The 19,840-nt window shown below is 36.1% G+C and overlaps 2 protein-coding genes across 6 annotated transcripts in view; one reads left to right on the plus strand and one right to left on the minus strand.

The window, feature by feature from the left end:
• Positions 1 to 19,840, minus strand: part of LOC128864565 (uncharacterized) — a 71,383-nt gene that overhangs the window by 3,083 nt on the left and 48,460 nt on the right. Inside the window, exon 2 of the mRNA XM_054104290.1 lies at positions 2,779 to 3,558. Within this exon, the coding sequence (XP_053960265.1) occupies positions 2,779 to 3,380 (602 nt within the window). The 5' untranslated portion in view covers positions 3,381 to 3,558. The remainder of the gene's footprint in view (positions 1 to 2,778; positions 3,559 to 19,840) is intronic.
• The window catches only part of LOC128864563 (protein eyes shut), a 307,203-nt gene continuing 300,879 nt past the window's right edge, over positions 13,517 to 19,840 (plus strand). For 3 of the 5 annotated variants that reach the window (XM_054104288.1, XM_054104287.1, XM_054104289.1), the window contains exon 1: positions 13,517 to 14,454. The gene's annotated coding sequence lies outside the window, so the exon portion shown is untranslated. The remainder of the gene's footprint in view (positions 14,455 to 19,840) is intronic. The other 2 variants (XM_054104285.1, XM_054104286.1) reach the window with 2 other exon arrangements.

The following is a 19,840-nucleotide window of genomic DNA, read 5'->3' on the forward strand; positions in this document are numbered from 1 at the left end:
TAAATAGTAAGATTCGACTTATCAGTTGGTCTCTCTGACCGTATACGGCATGGCACCATCTTCTTGAAATCGTGCGTATGTCCTGAAGGAAGAGTGCGAGACAATGCAGACCAAACGTCTTTATATTAACATCCAGTTTATCTAATATATCTATTCGGTGCCCGCTGTAGCCGAATAAGTTGATGCGAGACTATCGTGCGAGACTACGTTCGACTCGCCGTGCATGAAATACCAGAATGATAAAAAAAAGTTGTTTTTAATAGCGCAACGCACCTTGGCAGGCAATGAAAAGCTCCTCATAAAAAACCATCTGCCGCTCGGGATCGTCTTGAAACTGTAGGCCTCTTCATTTGCGGAAAAACATCCTCCGACTAATAGGAAAACCGAAGCTGGGTGTAAGCGCCAATTATATCATTTAACCTTCGGTAGACACACTGTGGTGTGAGTTATCCCACAAAATATTTGATGGATTGTGGTTTGGCTATTTCTAACCTTTGGAAATATACCGTTATTTTGTATTTTACCATCGTCGATTTTACTCTTCGAATTCATACAGTGAGGACTCAGTAGGTAGTGCGTCTTATGTCCTCAACCGAATATACAAAGGCTTAAACGCTAACTCCAACTAAGTTATTCATCAAGCTAATTTCAATTGAATGAAACGAGAAAGTGGATTTGCTAGCGAAAGCAGGCCGGTATACAACCACCTCTCTGCAACCCACGACTAGATAGAGATGCAAAAATGATTCGAGAAGCGAATTCAAGCGCAACGTTAGCTCTACAAAATCTATATTATCTCCTCCTAGGAAAGAGTGTAAGCTTGTAATGGGGATACTGACGGGACACTGTCTCACTCCATCGTAAGCGGCTAAACTGAAGCTAGTGCAGAACGACACATGTACAATATGTAACGAAGTCAACACGAGAACACTGGAACACCTACTCTGCTACTGCCCTGCAATTAGCAAACCACGAATAAACTGCATCATTACCAGTATTATAAAATGTGGCAGATCAAAAAATTAGCAGCCTACTTAAATTACATTGAATAACAACCCAAAAATATCTTGTTTGATGATTACATTTTCTAAAGCAGTTTTTCATGCTGATTACAAATCTGAAAACCGTTTTTCTCTATCACGTCAGGTTTTTAAGATATTAACATGTCCCTCAAGATTCATCTCCTCGACTCACATCTCGACTTCTTTCCAGAAAACCTAGGTTCTGTTAGTGATGAACATGGTGAACGTTTCCATCAGGACAACTCGGTGATGGAGTCACGCTATCAAAGTCGATGGAGTGCAGCAATGTTAGCCGACTATTGCTGGATGCTTCAGCGCAACATGCCAAATTGTCAGCACAAACGCAAGTCTACAGCCAAGAAATTCAAACCAAACTAACTTTCAATTTAAGGAACTTTACGTTATACCTATGTATTTTACAAGTGTATTATATCTTAAACTATGTGTATTTATGTTAAGTAGTACTCTATTCAGCGATATATGCTCTACTGTGACTTGCCTGCGAGTTGTTTGCTTTGATACAATATTAAACATATATAAATTGTCAATGCCAAATATCTCAACAACGGTGGGTGATAGAGACAAACGGTTTCTATATTTGTAATCAGCATGTCTTACTTGTCTTAAAACAAGTGTTGGTTTCCAAGATATTTTCCGAAAGTTTTTTTTTGTTGCTCAGTGTTATCCAAGCTGTGTATTAAAGAAAATATATAAAATAAACTCTCGATGCTAATACGGATCAATTTTTGGTCTATATGCGATCTAGAGGATCAACCAAGTCTACCGAACATATGCAGATCAAAAAAGTAATTGGGTGAAATTTATCCCAGTATGTAGTTCGCGTACCTTTTTTTGCATGTACAGTCAATATCAAAAGAAAGTGTACACCATTGACAAGTCTAGGACAATACCATCGCCATAATTATTTCGTCATCAAATCAGATAAAAAATGTTCCAACTCGCTTTCTTCTAGAGGCCGACGTCTAGACTATTGCCATTATTCCTCTAAAAAAATCACTCCTTACAGAAATGCAATTACGATAAAAATTCACCTTTGACAAAACTAAGCTAAATATGTATATACGTGCATATTGTGAGCGTCAAAGTAAAGTGTATACCACAAGTTGATAAGTTTTGACTGCTTATTTATTTTTATTATTTTTAGTTTAGTTTTCCATAGTTGCATAGTTTAGTGTCCATAGTTTTCTGGAGTCCAAGATAGTTTTTCGATGTATTCTTTTTTTGTTTGCTTTAGAACGCAAACCTATATATTATCTGATATATTTGTCTAAAATAAATTAAAAAAATCATTTTAATTGGTTTTATCTAAATGCTTAAAAAAAGCCTATATAGATGCATTAGTTCTATTTGTGGAAAGATGCTTGTGAATTGGGGTACACCTTACCCCAGTGTGTAGTTTACTTCAAACAAAGTAGGTGTGTCTACCAAACGTTAATCTTGTACTCCATCTTTCTTTGTAAAAACTAAGATCTCAAATTTCTAAAAATTGCTTATCAAGCTTTTCGGCATTCTAAAAATTTATTATTATAATTATTTATGGAGGATATATACAATTCTAAAAAAGTTCTTTATCACTTATTTCTCAAAATCTGTGCCACAGTTCAGCAAAATAAATTTTTTTCGCCCATGCGCTTTTTCTCCACTTAAATTCGGTAAAAATACGTACAGACATATGCGAATAAATTTGCATGAATACGTACGACAAAAATTTAAACAGGTACTGTAAGATACTCACTTGAGAAAATCGCCTGTGGTTGGACGCAAAACAATCGCACAGGGATATTGCGAGGCACGTATGAACGGATAAGGCAAACGAAAAGGCAGCAATCGTGTAGAGCCAACGATGCCACAGCCAACACCAACACCACCACCACCACCTTTTCGACCGCTGACAGCGCCGCCAGCGCCGTTGTAACCATTGCTGCCCAATTCATTATTACAAGCATCGCCCTCGTCCTCCTCGTCGGCGGCACCTCCGGCACCGTTATCGCCACCAACATCATCGCCAGTGTCTAATACTTGTTTACATTTGGGGCAGCGATGAGGCAAATGAAAGCAGAAAACTTTTACGTTGCAATGATGAAAGCACAAAATGCCCGGATCTGAGGTAATCGTTGTTATTGGTGTTGCTATTCCTGTTGCTGTTGCTGTTGCTATTGTTGATGACATCGTTGCTATGGATGGTGTGCCATGTAGCATTGTTTTAGTATCTGTTGTTGTTGTATCACTTTTTGTTGTCATCAGGATGCTGGCTGACGGCTCCACTGCGCCAGTTGTTGAATATGATGTTGTTGTCGATGCTACCGCTGCTGCTGCTGCTGCGGTGGTGGCCAACATGTCTCTGGAATTTCGTTTATTTTGCTGTGTGCTTTTACGCTGCTGTATGCGTATGTTTCTTCTTCTTCTTTTCTACCACTACTTGTGCAATACGGTTGTGCTCCACCTCATGTACGCTGTTTGTTGATGTTGTTGCTGCTTTTGCTACTGTCGCTAGTTTCCATTCACTGTAGTTATCCTGCAATGAAATGTAAAGTCCTTGTAAATAAAGTTGACAACAATGTTTCGTGTGCGCTTGTCAAAGTGGCGCGTATAGACGCAACTACTTTTGTGGCATATTAAACACTTGTCGCTCATAGCCACTTAACCATTGAGCCGGGTTTTAACCACTAACCAATCGAAGGAAACAAGCGCTACGGCACATCACAAGCATCATTTCGCACAAGCAAAAAAATGTCAAATTTACGAAATTTGGTCTCGTTTTGTTCGGGAGCAGGTGAGACGCGCGGAAAGCAGCGAAAGACGAAAGAGTTTATTCCCAATTTCCAGCCACAACGGCTGATTAAGGCCGGTTGAATAAAAGTTGGTTTGTAACTTTGAATGTGTGCGTATGCTGTTGTATGTATGTAGATCTGTGTAAGTGTTTGTGCGCATTTTCACATTCCCAACTTTACTTTACTCCACGCTTCTTGTTTAGGCAATTTGGCTAAGCGGAAATGCGTCTGAAAGCAATGCGCACCGAAGTTCTGTTATTCATGGACGACACTTGAAATGACAAGCTTGGTAATCAAGCAAATTGGAATAGTAAACTCTCTAAGGAGTTCTGATACTTGAGTTAAGAAATTAATTGTGAGCGTTTGTGACATACGTCCCTGAATTGTTGAGTTATAACTACAAAGACTTACAACAATTTAAATATATATTATATGTATGCATATTAGGGTGGTTCAATTTGTTGGAACGACTTTTCTTCGCATTGTTCCCCACAAATTCGAATTCTACGTTGAGTTCCAAGGGAAAAAGGCCACGGAGCATAGCCCAAAAGTCAATTTCGTAAGCGTCACACATAACTTGCTGTGCTAGCGCAAACATTTTATTGGTATACACTTTCACCTCTAGTAACATACTGGTGATTTGAAGGTGTATATGTGAGGTTTCGATCGCAGTAGTTGGCATTCGTTTGAATCGTAAAGATCCTTTTTTATCTGACGTCAGAAATGTGTACGTTCGTCTCGAAAAAACAGCATTTGCGGGAAGTCATGCTTCATTATAATCTTTTAAAGAAAAGTGCAGCTGAAACTTGTCGTATATCGATCAGTATTTACAGTAATCATGCTCCTTTAAATACAATTTGTGAAGAGTGGCAATTTCGACGTGAGTGATAAAGATCGTGAAGGGGCACCGAAAAAATTCGAAGAGGATATCGAGAGACATTTGGTGATGTGTGAGATGCTTCTCGAACGGCAGAAAAGAAAAAGTCTTCTGCATCGCATCGTCACTGGCGATGAAAAATCGATCTATTATGATAACCCTAAGTGCCGAAAAAGTTGAAGCTTATTCATGCTTCAAAGGTTATGTTGTGCGTCTGGTGAAATCAGAAGGGTGTCATCTGTTATGAACTCTTTAAACCATCTGAAACCATCACTCGTGATCGTTTCCGACTGCAGCTAATGCGTTTGAATCGAGCTCTGAAAGAAAAGCGGCCGGAATGGGATGGTAGATATGACAAACTGATTTTGCTGCATGACAACCCCAGTCCACACGTTGCTAATTCGGTCCTGAAATATTTAGAGAGACTTCACAAGGAATTTCACAATTTCTCCTTCGGATTACCATCTGCTTCAATCAATGCAGTCATCCCTTATTAGAGAGCGCTTCACTTCTTACGAAAGTATCGCAGACTGGCCCAATGAATGGGTCAATGGCCCAATACGTTTGGTATAAAGTCATCCGTATATATTGTATATATAAACTTTTGTTTGGCAATCCTCTGAAGAAAAGGTCTATCTCATCAGCATTATACAGTGACGACTTTATATATGTATATATATAGTATATACATATATCCTATTTGTGGTGTGCGTGATGTTGTTCCACAAATGGAGGGACCTACAGTTTCAAGCCGAATACGAACGGCAGATATTTTTATGAGGAGCTTTTTCATGGCAAAAATACACTCGGAGGCTTGCCGCTGCCTGCCCAGGGGCGACCACTATTAGAAAAATGTTTTTCTTAATTTTGGTTTTTCACCGAGATTTGAACCTACGTTCTCTCTGGGAATTCTGAAAAACTTTAGCTTTAGAAAATGAGATATGCCGCGGTGGCAAATTATCAAAGGAACGGCTGACTGTCCTATTGTGTGCAAATATGGCAGGAGAAAAAGTAAAACTACTTATTATTGGGAAAATTGCTCGTGCAAGAGGGTTCAGTTGATATTAAAAAAATTAAGCATATCGGGGTAAGCTTAGAGACTAGCTCGACTAAAAAAATTATAAATGCCTTAGAGGTAATACGATTTGTAAGCGAAGTTTGGGCAAAGGTTCAAACGGAATCCATAAAAACCTGGCAGGGTCTGACAAAAATAGAAATGCATCAACTGACTTCGAGCCCTAAAGTGACTGTTAGCAACGCTGGTCTCGTTTGTTGAAATATCAAAAACGCTTCGTGAACCTAGTTCAAATTCTGATGAATTTATAACAAAAGATTTCGGGTTTGTTTTTTTCTTATCAAAATGGAAATTATTGACGATAGTTAGTACTGGCACTGAGAGTATTACCGAAGAATGTAATGACATTTTTTGATGCGAAATGGCTTTGAATGCAAGTTCATACTTAGAGCGATTTGTCAGCGTCTTTTGAATTATTAAAAAAGTTGGAAAGCCAAAGCCAATCTAATATACCTAGTTTTATGTAGTTTGTTGGTGAAATGTAGTACAGTGCACTCGCGATAACTCGAACTAATTAAAACAGGCGCTGTTCGATTTATCGAATTTGTTCGACTTATCAATTGAGTGTGCTATGTTAAAAAAACAGTCATCGATATCGATTTTTCGATCGATTGTTGAAAAAGCCAGTAGAAAATTTCTGTAGTATAGTTTCGTTATACGAATTACATTTTGGTCCATTGGCTGGATCAATGGTGTCACATTCGGCGGCATAAACATAGTTAAAATTAAACCATCCTCGGACTTTAATTCGATTTCGTTGGGATGTGATGGGGCATTATCAATTAGAAGAAGAGCCTTCTCAGGTAGTCCCCATCTTTGAAATTTTTTCTTACCTAAATATTTAAGTCATTTAACTTGGTTAAAACAATTGTTTTAATGAATCTGGATTTTACCTGCGGCACGAACGAATTATGAAACCAGTCTTTGAAAATCGCCGAAGTCATCCAGGCTGATTTGGAATTTTTGTACTCCACAGTTAAAATTTTTGAAAACACAAGGATTTCTTGCTTTGTCAATAACGAGAAGTTTAAGCTTATGGTTGCCGGTAGCGTTAGTGCAAGCCATAAATTGCCTTATCTTTCTTTTTTATAAGACTTATGGTGGACTTGGCTACCCCATATTCCTTCGCTAGAGAAGTAACACTACGTCCACGTTTAATTTTGTTAAGGACTTCAGCCCTCTCTTTTAATGTTAAACACTTCAACCTTTTACGATCCATTACTCACGTGCACTGATATACTACAAATGACAAATTTAAAGCAATTTGGTCAATGCAAGATGTTGTTCCCAGAAAACTAACGGGATATTAACGCCGAAATATTCATATGGACAATACACTAGTATACATATAATTTATATACATATACTATTACATATGTATCTATGTACAAAATATACATGTTTGAAAAGAATGTGTGTACAAATAAATTTGTTTTTTTGTTCGAGTTATAGCGCTTTTTTATTGTTCGAGTTACAAAGAAGTCAATAGGGGAAAAAATGTGTTCGAGTTAGCACGTCGTTCGACTTAGCGGCTATTCGAGTTACCGCGAGTGCACTGTACTTATTTTTATTTTCCTTATTACTTTAAATGCACTAATGCACGCAAATGAAATATGCACTTTTGAAAAAATATTGTATTTTTGTTGAATGCGACTTTCTAGTTGCAGAGAACGCCATCTACACCATACTGCTCTCAACCCCAAAAGAAACTTGATATATAATGCAATATCTGAACATTATTACTTGGGAAGATCGTGCCAATAAACACTCGAGGAGCCGACGCCGTTTAAATTAAACCTTTTTTATCGGAGTAGACAATTTATTTCCGTTCCTTTACCAATTACATGTATGCGAGTAAATTCGGGTCGATGTGTTTGTTGTACCACTTCATAAATCTGTACCAGTATGGTGTAATAGGTCTATTTATAAGTTCGTGCGGTTTTACAACAGATGGCGTAACTTGATTATTATTCCATCGATCCACATTTCCAAACATTCATTGGAGAGCTACTGTCGTAAGGCACAAACGTCAGTATAAGTTTTTTATTTGAAGCGTAAACAACAATATTTTTACCACACTTGAAAATGTCGAATTTCGTGCCAAATAATGTGTTTTTGCGGGGAATTCTTCTTCATTATTTTAATATGAAGAAAAAAGCAGCCGAAAGTCATCGTATCTTGGTGGAAGTTTATGGTGAGCATGCTCTATCTGAGCGAACGTGCCAGAAGTGGTTTGCACGCTTTAAAAGTGGTGATTTTGGCTTGGAAGACGAAGAACGCGAGGGTGCGCCGCCAAAGTTCATGGATACCGAATTGGAGGAATTGCTCGATCAAGATCCGGCTCAAACGCAAGAAGAGGTTGCAAAAACTTTGGGAGTTGATCAATCAACCATTTCCAAACGTTTAAAAGCCATGGGAATGATCCGAAAGGTAGGCCATTGGGTGCCGTATGAATTGAAGCCAAGAGACGTTGAACGCCGTTTTATGGCATGCGAACAACTGCTTCAACGGCACAAAAGAAAGGGTTTTTTGCATCGAATTGTGACTGGCGATGAAAAGTGGGTCCATTACGACAATCCAAAACGTCGGGCAACGTATGGATACCCTGGCCATGCTTCAACATCGACGTCGGCGCAGAATATTCATGGCCTGAAGGTTATGCTGTGTATCTGGTGGGACCAGCTGGGTGTTGTGTATTATGAGCTACTGAAACCGAATGAAACGATTACGGGGGATGTCTACCGACGACAATTGATGCGTTTGAGCCGAGCACTGCGAGAAAAACGGCCGCAATACGCCGATAGACACGACAAAGTTATTTTGCAACATGACAATGCTCGGCCACATGTTGCACAAGTGGTCAAAACATACTTAGAAACGCTCAAATGGGATGTCCTACCCCACCCGCCGTATAGTCCAGACCTTGCGCCATCCGATTACTATCTCTTCCGATCGATGCAACATGGCCTGGCTGACCAGCACTTCCGTAATTACGATGAAGTCAAAAAATGGATCGATTCGTGGATTGCGGCAAAACCGACCGAATTTTTCACAAAGGGAATCCGTGAATTGCCAGAAAGATGGGAAAAAGTAGTAGTAAGCGATGGACAATATTTTGAATATTAAATTTGTAACCATTTTACGTCAATAAAGTTTCAAATTTCGAAAAAAAACCGCACGAACTTATTCATAGTCCTATTAGTTACCGATCATCATCGTCTAATAGGCTCATTTTAAAATAGGCGAGGAAGAGGTTGCATTCACAGGGAGAGGGTTGTTAAATGAGTGAGTTTAAGGAGGCATCTGAGTAGGTGGTTAATATGAAGCGAGGTAGCTTCACATACTGGACATATGTTGAGTACGTCGGAGTTGATTCTTGATTGGTAGTAGTTTAGTCTACACATTTTAGTTGGTCGAGATATCGCGGATCTCACTTGGCAGCTGAAGTTTCTCGTCTGTATAGTGGCTGGACTGCGATGATGACATTCAGGGGTCGGGAGTTTAGGAATGTCGTAAGAGACTCCCAATGAATGTCTTTTAATGTCTGTATGTAAACTACCTGATCCGGTAGTACTGGTCGTGTTTAATCCTGAATTTTGTCAGTGTAGTTAAGAGATGCCTGCTGGCCTGCTCAGCCTCTAGAAAGTGCCTTCTGCGGTGATTTCTGTGGTAGCAGCCAGTAATAATTGATGCCGATCATGTTACTGTACTCCTTATCAGGTAGCATAGTAGTCTCATTATGGTGATATTTTAGGGGAAATATCAGGAGGCAATCTGTGGTAGTATTTTGGCAGGCCGTCTCTCCGTATTTCAAAACTGGCCGGCTTGTTTTAAATACCGTCAGCAGCATTTCTTTATCTGTGACCCAAGTGCTACGGTCAAGAGATTTGAGTTTCTTATTGCGGTTTTGTACTTTAGTAGGCAATTGCGGTTATATTCGCCGATAAAAAGAGAAAACTACCAAAGTCGACTCCCAATATTTTGTGGTTATTTACGATCGGTATTGGTGTATCATCGATTTTCACTTAACTCTAGTTGTTAAGGGATTATATACAGTTAGAATTTTAAAAAAATCGATGTTTTTATTTTATTTTCTTAATGTACATTTATCTAAGAATACACACAGCAAATTTAATATCGCCCCGGGAATATTTTCGAAGTTACACGCAAATTTGAAAAGGCGTGACTTTCAAATTTTAAATGCGTTTTTCTCAACACGTGTTTTGAAAGTCGGTGACCCACATTACTCGAAAACAGCTAAACCGATTTCTCAAATTTTAACACCAGCTTCTGAAATATATTTTTTAGTCATTAATCGAAAACTCTCACCAACAAATATTTTTTTTTATAAAGAATTTAAGGCCGAAATTTTGGTCAAAAATCGATGTTTTTTTTAAAAACCGCCATTTTGACAAAAAAATTTTTTTTGCTTATTCCTTCGACTAATTACTAGATGACTTTAACAAAATAATTTCAGAGGATCCAGTTCAGAAATATAGTGGTCATCGCAAAACGTCTTTTTTGAGAATAGCTCTCGGAGATCAGCCGTAGCTCCTTTCAAAATAAATGTTTTTACTAATACTAAGTCTTGAAATACAGTTAAAATATGACATTATATGCGTAAAAATTTTTGGATCAATAAAATTAAAAGTTTTCTTAAAAAAAATTTTGGAAAATTCGCTTTTTTCGGCCTTCTACCTGTATATAACCCCTTACATAAATACTTAATACACTGCTATGTTTGATAAATAGGGTCAACCCGGCTTTAGTGGAGAAAAGTTGGAGATTTCTTGTAGTGGAAAAACGAGAAATACTGGCGAGTTAGTCATTCAATTTGGAACACAAGCCATCTGTGTCATTGGCGGACGTCATTATCGAGCAATCGTCACCATAACAAATCAAGGCAACTGGAATGAGTAGGGTATTTCGGGTCTCAGTAAACAAGCCGTGCTTTATATGCCTGCAAACGTATGCTTGGAAGAAGATGGGGTCTTCAACCGAGGCATACATTATGGCTGTATAAGGCGGTTATACGACCCATTCTATCGTATGGTTCGGTAGTTTGGTGGAAAGCTCTAGGGAGAGAGTACAATACCAAATTACTCGGCAGAATACAAAGATCAGCCTGTGCAATAACGGTCGGTGCAATCAGATCATGTCCTAGAGAGGCTCTCAATGCTCTGACACACGTTATTCCAATAGACGGCAACCATGAGTGCATTTAGGTTAAATGAAGCGGGTCGCTGGAAAGAAAAAACTTATGGTCACGCTAGTCTATTATTGCGACAAACTCAGTTAACCTCGGTGAGGACTGACTACATCGTCCCGATGGTAACGTTCAATAGGAATTTTGCCACACTCTTTCTATCTAAAAAAGAATGGAATAAGGGATTCTCTCTAAACAACTTCGATACCACAGTCTATACAGATGGCAGTAAAATGGATTGTGGTGTTGGAGCTGGTATATATTCTCATAGACTTGGAATTGAAAAATCTGTGCGTCTCCCTAATACCAGCAGCGTCTTCCAAGCGGAAGTACTAGCAATCTGGGAAGCCTGTAGGTTACTAATCGCAGATTTTTCTTTTAAGGGCAATATCGCTATTCTTTCGGATAGCCAAGCCGCAATCCAGGCGCTGGACGCGACTATAACAATCTCTAAAGTGGTGGAGCAAAGTAGGAATAGCCTCACCAACTTGAGTGAAAACCATAGAGTAACCTTGATTTGGGTCCCGGGACACCGGAACATAGAAGGTAACGAAAAAGCTGATGAACTGGCAAGAGGGGGATCTGCCATGAATAGCGCTCTTGCAGTACCAGTATTCACTCCACTAGGTGCGGTCAAGAATGCAATTTCCCTAAAATACCTTCGAATTGCAGATTGTAGATGGAGAGACCAGACGAAATGCAAAATCAGCAGAACGTTATGGCCCACCTACAACCTCAAGCAATCGTTGACATTAATAAACATGAAACGACGGGACACCTGCAGACTTACGGCAGTCATAACTGGCTTCTGGTCTATCGGAGAACAAGCCGTCAAAATGGGCATCCCTCACAACACATACTGTCATAGTTGTAAACAACCGGAGGAAAAAGAAACAATCTTCCATTTCCTCTGTGAATGCCCTGCCCTATGGAAGGACAGAATGTTAACCCTGGGCAAACCGCTGTTCGAGAGTCTCGAGCAACTGTCTGGCGTAGACGTCAACAACCTAATAAGGTTCCTAAACCGCACAGACTGGATATAGTCCTGCTGCAAATAACTGTTAAACAATTTGGTAACGAGGATGTGGCAACAAAATGGTGCGGAAGCGCTAGTTGGATTCTGGATGAATCACCACTCTAACCAACCAACCAACCAAACAAGCCGTGTCTGGTACGCTGAACCTTCCCTTAGATTCGTTCCGTGCTTTTATGAGGCTTAAGTGAGGATTCGCAAGATCGTCTCTTCCATTTAATGTAAGGTAACGATTGCAAAATATGGGACGCGTGACAGACCATGCGTTCTTTGTTTTTGACAAAAATTGGCAAATCAACTTTTGGTGGATTTTTAACGCCATATTTTCCTTTTTTTACGTTGCGAACCACAGACTCATGTGAGTTACTTATACTTATATATTCCATTTTCCCATTCGAGTGTTTATTTTTATTTTAAGAGTCAATTCGAAAAAGAAATTTTAATGCAAAATGAATAAAAAAGAAGTCTTCAATTAAATAGAATTAAAATTACGCCTTGAATAGCACCAGTGAGCACTTTGTAGTCCTACGAAATCAGAGCACCAAATGGAGCTCATAATAAATAAATTTAACGGAGCATCAAATATTGATCCAATAGAAAAGACAGCTTCAAAATTCGCTGAAGGATGTGTGTATGTGTTTACAAAAGGCGAAATTGACAAGGGTATTAAACTTATTCAATCAAGGATAGACATCCACAAATATGTCATGGCATTCACAAACACCCACTCTCGTACACACATACACACACATATACACGCAGACTCGAAAACCAACTGTCAGTATGGCAGCGTATAAATTGCAAACAAAATAATTTGATGCTTTAAGCGATCTGCTATTTTTGGCTCCTACCCACACACGAAAACACACATACACTCATAGACCGCAACTGACAGCTAGAGCACAATAATAACCAACTGCCTGGTTGACTGCTTTGTTGGCTGCAGGCAATGTAAAACTCAGTTGGTTACGTATACGCCTCGTTTGGTCGAAAAGCCGGTTGGAAACGCTAAGGAAAACATAAACAAACCGGAAAAATGTTATCAATAGGACAACATAGATATGAATTGAAGGAGAGCAAATGAGAGAATGAGAGAGAGAGCGAATAAAAACGCAAAGAAAGAAGGAAAATTCAAATAGAGAGCAAAAAAGAGAGAAAGAGGGAACGAAAGCACATGAGAAGGTAAGCTAATGCGTACTGCGCCGACTCACCCTTCGCATGCTAGCAAGTGAGAGTGAGAGCGCGTAGTATGTGAATTTTGTTTTCAACAAGGAGCAATGCGACACCTTTGACTAACTGCGAATGGTTGAACTGAAGAGGAATGGGCAAAACCTAACTGTGCTTATATTACAATATCTTCAACAGTTCCCCCAATAAGCTGCGGCTTGTATGCAATTGTGGGCGAAAAGGAATAATAATTGCACTCGGCTTGCAATGCTCGGCAATCGACACTGGCATTCGATTTGGATTCCAAATCGGGGGTGGTTGTTTGAATATGTGCGGCACCCTTGGCCGAGCAGTTGTCGACGAGCTACGGCTGCAAGCGGTCGTGTTGTAGTTGAGCAGCGCTCATCGCCTTTTAAATTCTACATTTTGAATAAAATTGGGCCGAGTGACTTAAAATCTCGCTCTATACTATTAACTCAGTGACAATAGCTGGCTGGCACTTCTGGTCAAATTGGGCCTAAACGCTCGCTGCACCAACAGACGGCCAACAGTGGTAGTAGTGTCGTGTTGCATGAGTGACGTGCAGTCGTCTTAGTTGTCGTCACCATCACCATTGCCGTCATGGTCGTCGTTTTCGTTTGTGTTGTATGAAACGAAATTGAACGCAAAGATAAAAGGAAAACAGGATAATAAGGATAACAAGCAGACACATTGCGACAGGCAGTGCAAAGTTGTTAATATTGAATGAATCAATTATTTTAATGCTCAAGCCTTGCGCAAATAGTGAAATGTTTCGTGTAAAATCGAATGAGTTCAAGGCAAAAATTTACTTATGCAAATAACGAGTGTAAAATTTTAAATAAACGACAACAAATTTTAAATAAAAGGAAAAACTGAGTGTCAATAGACTGCCAGCACGTTATTGTTGGTTTAGAAAAAAGTGATTTTTTTCTTCTGTGAAAATTATTTTCGATTTTTCTGCATTGCTTTGGCATAAAAAATTCAAAATATATATAAAAATTAACACACATACACACAAATGAGTTATGTGAAAATAAGTTTCGCAAAATACAAAATAAATTGAGAAAAAATAATCGAATTCGTGGTCGGCCAGAAAGTTAGTAAGTTTGTTTGTGCCCCTTTTATTTGTGGTTTCCGTAGCGATACAATTTGTGCTTTGTGTTTGTTGTTAGCATGGCAACGTTTCGTTTCGACGACTCAATTGGCTACACGCGGCTTTTGTAGTAGAGGATAATGCAAGAGTATTGACCTAAACCGATTGGTATGTGGAAATAATTAAATGTTTGAATGATTTTAGTTTTGGTATTTTCTATGTCACTGTTACTATCTATAGCGCTATTTATTTACCGTGTTTTGCGATATGACTTTTAAGGGCTACATTATATTTACGTAGACTGAGAATATTGTTAATTTTTTAAACTAATTTTGGTGCAATAGAAAAGTATTTACATATTTTAATATGGACATTTTTTTAGTCCTATTCTTAATAGAGTAATGAAATATAGTAAATTTAGTTTCTGTTGTGGTATTTACTTACACTTTTCGTGTGTACTACGAAACATTAAACTCGATGGCTTGTGGCTTTAAAGGGACACCTTAATCGCCTTGAAGCAATGAAAAATTGGTTAGTTTTCTCCAAAAAAATGTCTTAAAATTTTTTCGCTTATATTTCGTTCGATCGAAAATACGCAAATTACAAGCTTTAAGTGCTTAATCTAATAGCAACAACAAAAAAAATACGTATTTTCACATTCAAACCAAAATATAAAAAAATAATAATTACTCAGAAATTTTGACTTATAATAACTCTTTTTATAAAAGTCAATATTATGACAAATTGTTTGATTTTTTTATACTAAAGATTTGTTCTTTTAATTATGAATTGAAAAGCCGCCAAACGCCACGTTATCCCACCGTCAATGGTACTGGAACCTTAACGAAAAATAATAATTTAAACAAAACATTTTATATCACGTTTTATGGAAAAGAAAAAGGTAAAACTTTGCAGTGGATTCAAATTATTAACCACTGCTGCGTACATATTTATTTTTTTTAGAATCAAATAGTCTGATGTTTAAAACACACCAAACATATGGAATAAAGATGCTGAAGGCACTTTAAAAAAATTTAAAAGGTTGTTTTAAGATAACTAATTTGATTAGAACTGGTTGAAAGGAAGTTCACAGGATAACTGAGTTTTAAGCCACTTTAACTTATCAGAAAACGTTGTTACTAGTTTTAGTCCATTCCAAAATCAGAATATAAAAAAAAATTATAAAATAATAATTAATTAAATTAATTTATTAATAATTATTAATTTAATCAACTTGTTTTTCGGCTTACAAATGCCACCTAAAAGCTATATGCATAACCCCTCACTATATTTAAATGGTTAGAAAAAGTTTCATCTAATAACGGCCACCCCTTGACAGGCAATGGCAAAGCTGCGAGTGTACTTCTGCAATAAAAAATCTAAAAATCTGCTGCTCAGAGGCGGCTTAAGATTGTATGATCCTCTTTTTGTGGCAAAAACGCACACAACAAAGAGAAGAAAGAGTATATATTAAATTATATATATTTTGAGCAATTTTTAGCAAAATTTCATACTCTGTTAAGCTCTTTAGTGGCAAATATGATTGACGTATGACGCCAATCGCAAAATTTATAAATCTTTGTATAAGGTGATTAGTTTTGCGCCACATTGTATATGCGTACTTTTGAAGTTATTGAATTAAAATGTTTAGAAACATTTTCGAGAACACAATTATTAAGCAGCATAACTATTTTTATTTTACCTCACTTGTAATTTTTATTTTTTCCTCAAGACATTTTGGAGCAAAAAGTTGTGCGATATATAAATATAGAAGCAGAAAACTTAACCCTTATTTTGAATTTGTCTGATAAAAATATATTTCTGAGAAGTTTTCCCTAACAAAACTCAACTATAACAATAGCTGAGCTACTTCATTTGCGTTCCATGCATTATCGTCATTTGACGCTTTTTAATTTTTCGTGTTTGAAATTTTTTCATTATACAGGTATGATCGATATTTTGGGTCTTTTATTTTTTTAAATAGTTTTCATGCAATCAAATTTTACTGTACATTTCAGATTTAAATTTTTTAATCATATTCGGGCGTTGTTCGTGAACTCAAATTTCCTGTTTTTTTTAATTTAATTCAAAAACGGCATTGAATTTTTCACACTAATTTCATGTTTACCAAATAAATGTTTCAGATAATTTGATTTTTTTATTATATATGATCGAAATTTTATGATTTAAATTTCTTTAATTTTTTTATAAAAAAAAATCATTTTTTTAATTAAATTTCAGATTTGCATTTTTCAATAATATTAGGCCGTTGCTCGTGAAAAATAAAATTCATGTTCAGCAAACAACTTTTTTTTATATATTTTGATAGTTTTAATTATGTATATATGATCAATATTTTGTGATAATTTTTGTTTATTAAAAAAATTTTGTTTTTTTTTTTCAAATTTGACTATCTATTTCAGATTAACATTTTTTAATCATATTTCGGCGTTGTTCGTGAATTAAAATTTTATGTATTTAAAAATTTAATTCAAAAATAGCAATTTAATTTTATTGCAAAAAATAAGGCCCTTGCAGTATCAATCAAATATGACTAGAAAAAAAGCAAAAACCAATGTTTTTTTGAATTGTTTTAATTTTGTTTTTGTTTTTTGCTAACTAATCGATATTTGTAATCGATAATATTTAATAAAAACATTTTTCTAATAGCGGTCGCCCCTCGGCAGGCAATGGCAAACCTCCGAGTGTATTTCTGCCATGAAAAAGCTCCTCATAAAAATATCTGCCGTTCGGAGTCGGCTTGAAACTGTAGGTCCCTCCATTTGTGGAACAACATCAAGACGCACACCACAAATAGGAGGAGGAGCTCGGCCAAACACCTAACAGAAGTGTACGCGCCAATTATTTATTTTTATTTTTAATCGATATTTGTTGATTTCATATTTCCGATCATATTTTAAAATTTTTATATTTCTGATAAAAAGTAATAGTTAATCTTGGATTTATTTGAATCCAAAAATAAAAAAAGAACAGTCTCCAGTTATTCATTGTTGGATTTTCAAAATATTTCCCTTAAGGTATACGAGTATAAGCGATTCCATGTCAAGAGGACTAAGTATATATTTTGGGCAATGTCGTCAGCTATGCTAAAAATGTGTTTGGCTTCAGCTTAAGTATAGTGAAAAATAAACTGAAAAAGGTTTCCACTGGTTTTAGTAATTTCAAAATTTATTCTTTATGGAAATTGTTATATGGAATTATATATATAGTTATAACTTATAACTTTTTTAAGTTTTTTAGAAAAAATATAGTTTTGTAACGCATTTTTTTATTTACGCTTTCATTAAGTTTGCTACTCGCACAAAAAAAAAGCGGCATGGTCAACTTGGAAAAACCTAACGCTCAATTTAATTTTTTTATTTTTTATAAGTAAAAATAGAAAATTTGTTTAAAAGTTGATTTCGTTAGTTCACAAAAAATATTAAGAAAGAAATTATAGAAAAAATAATGTTGCTTGGAAAAATAATAATCAAAAATATTATAAATTAAAAATTAGCACTATTCTCTCGCAAGAAAAAAAAAAATATATTTCGGAAATTGAAAACAAACTATTATTTTTTGGAAATATTTTTAAAAACAAAAAATTAAAAAAAAAATGCAAGATAATTACAAATCAAAAATTATCACTATCCTCTAGCAAACTCGTTTTAACCAAAAGAGAAAAGAATTAAAATTCAAAAGTTGGTGAATTTTTTTTTTAAATAACTAATATTAAAATGAGCGAATATCTGCTATGAGAAAGCTTCTCATAAAAAATATCTGCCGTTCAGAGCCGGCTGGAAACTGTAGGTCCCTCCATTTGTGGAACTACATCAAGACACACACCACTAATAGGAGGAGGAGCTCGGCCAAGCACCCAAAAAGGATGTAAAATAAGAAATCGTTTGTGGAAAAAAAATTGTTAACCATATTTCACATATAGTTTTGTAAGAAGGAGTTTATTTAGATATGGAAAAGTATAAATATTTTACTAAAAACTTCAGAAGACTTTACCTACTGAGATTCTATTCGCCTTACCTTTCCAGGTGAGAGATCAAAGTTTGTAGTGATAGTAGAATTTCATGGATGACGATTGGTACAGTCAAGCTACTAATATTCAAATTATACATTTATGGACCAGTTGAGTGGTGAAAATGGGAAACCTTAAAAACCGTAGGTCAGTAAGTGGAGCGCAAATTGAAAGTTTCCGATATCCATTTTTTGATAGAAAGGTCGACATTTATGAAATTTCTAGACTCACGCAGTCAAAAAATATATTTGTTTACGAAATGTTCTATGAAGGCAAAACTGCTGTGGTATAAGCAGGGTAGAAATTGAGTCATACAAGCTTAGAAAAATATATAGTTTCCCGGTGAAAACACCGCCCAATATTTCCAAACGTGAAAATGAACGGTCCATATAACTTCAAAGTGGTGTAGTGTGGAGTGGTATATCCTGACGTAGCAAGAAAAGCTGAAAGAATATTTCGAGAAAGAGATCAAACTTAGAGAGTGCATTTTATAACTACAGCGCAGGGACTTAGTGATATTTTTTACCAATTTATTTGTTGTATAAATAAATATTTACTAATTTTTTTTTTGTAAAAACATATTTCCTTCTACTACAAAAACCATGTAAAGTCACATTTCAGATTCTGAGCATATTAAAAAAATATCAATAAATATTCATTAAAATTTCAAACCATTTAATTAAAATTTGTAGAAACATTAGCACTAGACATTTTTATAGCTCATAAAATTTATATAAACAATTTTTATATATATTTTTTATAAATGTTTAAATTTGAGATTTCTCAAAAATTTTTTGAACTTTGTTTTTTTGTTTTGTTTTCCAATATGCAAGGCGCATTCACAAATTTGGTGGCACTAGTCCAACAACAATGTTTTGTACGTTTGATTGTCTCGGCAAAGTATTGCAAAAGTAGAAAACAAAAAATTTACTCGCCTTGTTTAATTCTGTGCTGACAGCTACATGGACACGGCGAAATACCAAAAACAAATCAGCTGATTTACCAACAGCATTTTCAATAGATTCGCCTTACCAAAATGTAACGAATGCTTGATATTTTTTTATATAATATATAAAAAAAGTGCCCAACTCCATCAGCTAAAGAATTTTCAAAAATCAATTCTATTTCAATTTACTGGACGAAGAACTACAGCATTGTTCGATACAGACAATTTAAGCTGTTGCCATGGCCAGCCTCTAGTTCATATTAAAAGATCACTGAAAATGTATGGAAGATGGAAGACAGAGTAGAATATTTCAACGACAAATAATATCATTTTAATGACTAAAGTTATCTCTCTGAAGTGGTTAGCTCTGGCAATGAATAAATACCCCAAAAATAATTTTTTAATATAATATTATACAAGAAAATCAAATTCATATCACTTCCCCTTATATTTTCATACGAATATACCAACAATTTATACGCAGACGAGAAACGCGAACAAATCGCAGCCAATCTGTCGATGCCGTTTGCAATAAATTTCACTGAATACATTTTCCAATGCGCTCATTTTAATGCTAT

This window comes from Anastrepha ludens, chromosome 5 (genome assembly GCF_028408465.1).
Source record: "Anastrepha ludens isolate Willacy chromosome 5, idAnaLude1.1, whole genome shotgun sequence".
In the NCBI taxonomy this organism is placed as follows: Eukaryota; Metazoa; Arthropoda; class Insecta; order Diptera; family Tephritidae; genus Anastrepha; species Anastrepha ludens.